Source organism: Nanorana parkeri, unplaced genomic scaffold, assembly GCF_000935625.1.
Source record: "Nanorana parkeri isolate BGI_ZX_2015 unplaced genomic scaffold, ASM93562v1 scaffold23, whole genome shotgun sequence".
NCBI classification, from domain to species: domain Eukaryota; kingdom Metazoa; phylum Chordata; class Amphibia; order Anura; family Dicroglossidae; genus Nanorana; species Nanorana parkeri.
Genome location: NW_017306291.1, coordinates 550,326 through 554,807, shown reverse-complemented (window position 1 = coordinate 554,807; position 4,482 = coordinate 550,326). Strand labels below are relative to the sequence as shown.

At 39.5% G+C, this 4,482-nt stretch overlaps 1 protein-coding gene across 1 annotated transcript in view; it reads left to right on the top strand.

Moving 5' to 3' along the window:
- The window catches only part of LOC108793036 (polycomb complex protein BMI-1), a 38,170-nt gene that overhangs the window by 18,188 nt on the left and 15,500 nt on the right, over positions 1-4,482 (top strand). Inside the window, exons 7-9 of the mRNA XM_018563944.1 lie at positions 57-116; positions 1,795-1,850; positions 1,942-1,973. Coding sequence (XP_018419446.1) covers positions 57-116; positions 1,795-1,850; positions 1,942-1,973 — 148 coding nt within the window. The remainder of the gene's footprint in view (positions 1-56; positions 117-1,794; positions 1,851-1,941; positions 1,974-4,482) is intronic.

Below are 4,482 nucleotides of genomic sequence, written 5' to 3'. Positions count from 1 at the left end.
GGGGGGGGCTTTATATTGTGACCTTGCTTATTAAAATCTAGTTCTCTGTTCCTCAGACCTTGGATCCCAACCAGGCCCAAGATGTTAGCTTTAATTGCTCCATGGAACAACTGCAGGTATCAGCGTGTTGGCAGATGTTTGATTTGTGTCCTGCGATCTGAGACAAGATTTCAATCGGCTCCATTCACTAAACTACCAGGATGAGGAAACTTATTCTCCAATTACAGTCACGTGGCTGAAAAGAAAGAACTTGTATCCTGGTGGAAAGCTTTGTGAATTGTCTGATACTAAAGTAAAACATTAAATGATCAGGTTGTGTTTACAATGCTTTGGAATATCTGGCGTGTCTGAGCTGCTTGGAAACCAGATAATCAGTTTATTTCTGTTCACTTCATTTATATGATCAGAAACAAAATATGTGGTTTAGTTTTTCTTTGTTTCATTATTTAAAAGCAAAATATACAGAAAAATGGGTTAAATGATACAACCTGGCACCCAGAAATATAAATGGTGTCAGTCTATGCTAGGAATCATGCTCGGCTCAGCTGCTATGAGAAATCAATCCACTGTACATATAACTGACACAAGGCATAGCACTAATAGGACAGCCGGGGGGATCACAGACAGTTTAGATAACAAAACTGCATGTTTGATATCCGCTTGTTTCATGAGAAATTGAAACTGAATGCTGTCATATTGGTTGCTTCTTTTAAATTGTCAAATCTGGCTGCAAGTGCTAAAAAGTTTGCTCTGGTTTTTGTTAGTCATTTAAAGGCAAAATTACATCTTATTTATAAAAAGAACATGACTGAAATCGTGTAACAGTCTTCTGACATTGATATTCTGGTAGTAAGCTTACCCCAGTGACGTTCCTAGGTGACCCTAATATCCCACTGTCAGTCTTCTTACATGGTAACAGTAATATTCCAATTGTGATCCTAATATTCCAGTAGTAGTGTTGTAACAACAGTCTTACCCCAGTTACATTAAATGACAGTAATATCCCAGTGTCAGACTTATAATATTATTATATATATAATATTATAACATAAATATTCCAATTGTGATCCTAATATTCCAGTAATAGTGCTGTAACAACAGTCTTACCCCGGTAACATTAAATGACATTAATAGCCCAGTGTCAGCATTGTAACAGTAATATCCCAGTGCCAGACTTGTAACATTATAACAGTAATATCCCAGTGTCAGCCTTGTAACATTATAACAGTAATATCCCAGTGTCAGCCTTGTAACATTATAACAGTAATATCCCAGTGTCAGCCTTGTAACATGATAACAGTAATATTCCAGTAACAGTCTTGTAACTACAGTCTCACCCCAGTAACATTCCTACAGGACAGTAATATCCCAGTGTCAGCCTTGTAACATGATAACAGTGTTATCCCAGTGTCAGCCTTGTAACATGATAACAGTAATATTCCAGTAATAGTGTTGTAACTACAGTCTCACCCCAGTAACATTCCTACAGGACAGTAATATCCAAGTGTCAGTCGTATAACAGTCTTGATAATATCCTGTCAGGCATTATAGAGATAGTTTTACAGATGAATGGGAAGTACAATGATTGTCACCAGATCGGTGTGTTGGTTCTCTGATCTAATCCCTATAATGCTGTAATATTAAATAAAGAAAAGTCCAAAACAAATGGGTATGACGTCATCACGACCCCTTTAGAAGGCGTGTCTCGAACACGGAGCCCCTGTTATCTGTGTTCGAGGCAGGTTGTGGCTCTGGCTGGACTGTGATATTTTCTTCTCTTGTTTCTCCTTTTAGGATTTAGTAGGAAAACTTAAAGATGCAGCTAAAAGCCTGGAGAGGACGTCTCAGATGTGACCCGGATCCTCCCTCAGAAGTCACCTGGAAAACAACATTTTATTTGACTTTTTCTGATGATTGCTTTTGTTTGGTTTTCATTCCCAGTGATCAGACTGGCTTGTTGGGAAAACTGGGATGTACTTTTCTTTTCGTGCCTTCCTTTACATTCCATTCTGAGATTTACTCATGCTGGACAAATACATGACAGCATCTTTATTTTATTTTGTGTTGTTTTGTTGATCATTATTTCATAAATGGATTTCTTTCTGCACAGATGTACGGCGCCCATATACTGTATGCCTTTTGTGTGTACCAATAAATATGATATTTCTATCCGATGATGTGGTTTATTTGACCTTTCTTCTATGCAGTCTTTAGAACACCATTGCTTCCATAAATCCCAGCGGCCTGTAAGGTTAAATCCCAGCGACCTATAAGGTTGATTTTAAGTATTCTGTGGCTTCCTCAGCAGCGAATCTATGAAACTGAGGGGATTGTAAACTCTGAGATCCCTGTTACTTTAATGGTTTTGCAATTTTGTTACTTCCTTTACCCCCATCCCTTGTACCCTGTAATCCCATGGTAGACAGACACCAATCACACAATTTTGCTTATTTTTCGTAAATTAGTATACGTTCCTCATTTGTCCTCAGAGATGTTACAGAAATACTATAATGAAGATGAGAGATTAAATGAAACCTTGGCTTCCGGTTGGACTTTTCTTACCTGTTACTTGCACTGTATTTCATTATATGAACCTCCTGCACTAATATTGTTCATTCATAAAGGAGTGTAGTATTAAAGTGGAGGACATAGCAATCAGACTGTCCATTTAAATGTGTTTTATAATTAATTAAAAATAATCTGATCCGGTGCTGTGAACTTCTCAGCCAGAATAAACTTTTTGATGTTCTACAAAAGCAACATTCTAATACAATGTTGAGCAGATTGTGATACAACAGGAAAGCCGATGGTACATCCCACTGATGTGTATATATAACTAGGTCTATAGTCCACAAACATTCTTATAAGCCATATATTGGCTGTAGGAGCTTGGATAGGTTTTATTTATTTAGATCTTTTATAGACTTAGGGGTGTTGTACTTACACAGTCACTAGCACCTTGTGTGCATTTTGTCTAAAAGATATAAAATTATAAGCAATTCTATACTAAATCGGGGTGTTTGAATTGCTGATCAGGACCCGGTAATACTGAAGGAAAGACCTGATTACATGTTGCCTGTAAAAGCTGCAGCCTGCGATGAACTGGATTGTATATGTGACTGGGCGATCATGAGAGCTTCTCCTGTGCTGGGAAGAAACGTGTTAATGGAAAGCTGCGGGTGAAATACGTCTGTATGTGTGAGCACCTCTACCCCCCTACTGGAAGTACCGGAGAGACATTCCTCACCCGGACCGGGCGGCGCCTACTTCAGTGGGTCACAGAGCACCCAGCCCGGGGGCCACCCAGCAGCGTGAGATCCGAGCACATGTGTGTTCAGTCAGTACACAGATCTGGGATCCATTCAACAATTTCCTGGTTGCTAGTCCATAAATCCTGCGTGCTGTCAGGAGATCTGAGCAGCGCTGCCACCAACTACCACCGTGCTTCCATGACACACACACACCAGGAGCTCCTTCACTATATATACATTCACTCCAATGCACTCAGCAGCTTGCACAGGATTTAAGGAAGACCGACGAGGATTGCTAGCATGTAAAGGAACAGATGATTGACAAGTCCAATGTGCTGCAATGGGGACAGAACGAATCCCTGAGCTCTATCATTATCCACTAATTACCCTTAATGCCATTAACCGATTTATCCCCCGACACTAATAAGAGTACCTGTCTACTGCAACCACGAGGATATATATAGGACACATTCGCTGAAGCTGCAACGCAGACCAGCAGTTGTCTGTACATATGATATGGGTGTAAGGTTTGAATGTTGCATCTGTACATATGATATGGGTGTAAGGTTTGAATGTTGCATCTGTACATATGATATGGGTGTAAGGTTTGAATGTTGCATCTGTACATATGACATGGGTGTAAGGTTTGAATGTTGCATCTGTACATATGGCATGGGTGTAAGGTTTGAATGTTGCATCTGTACATATGATATGGGTGTAAGGTTTGAATGTTGCATCTGTACATATGACATGGGTGTAAGGTTTGAATGTTGCCTCTGTACATATGGCATGGGTGTAAGGTTTGAATGGTGCATCTGTACATATGATATGGGTGTAAGGTTTGAGTGTTGCATCTGTACATATGACATGGGTGTAAGGTTTGTATGTTGCATGTCTCTAGTCTGCTGCAATCGTCCTCGAGTAGATAACAGATCTATGGTACATATCTCGGTGATATGATCCATGGGAGACCAATGTTGGTGATTCACAAGGTGATATGTACAATATGTAAGTCCTGCTAAAGACAGCAATACATATCTATGGTTCCTAAAGCCTGTTCACTTTGCACACTGTGTATGTTATGAATATAGGGCGCCGATATGTTCATTTTAATCGATCATGCACCAATAAAAAATGATTTTTTTTTTTTATTTTCTCTCACACTTGATGGGGCGTTTGAAGTGAAAACAGCGTTGCCTTATTTACTAAAGTCTGCGAACATACAACTTTG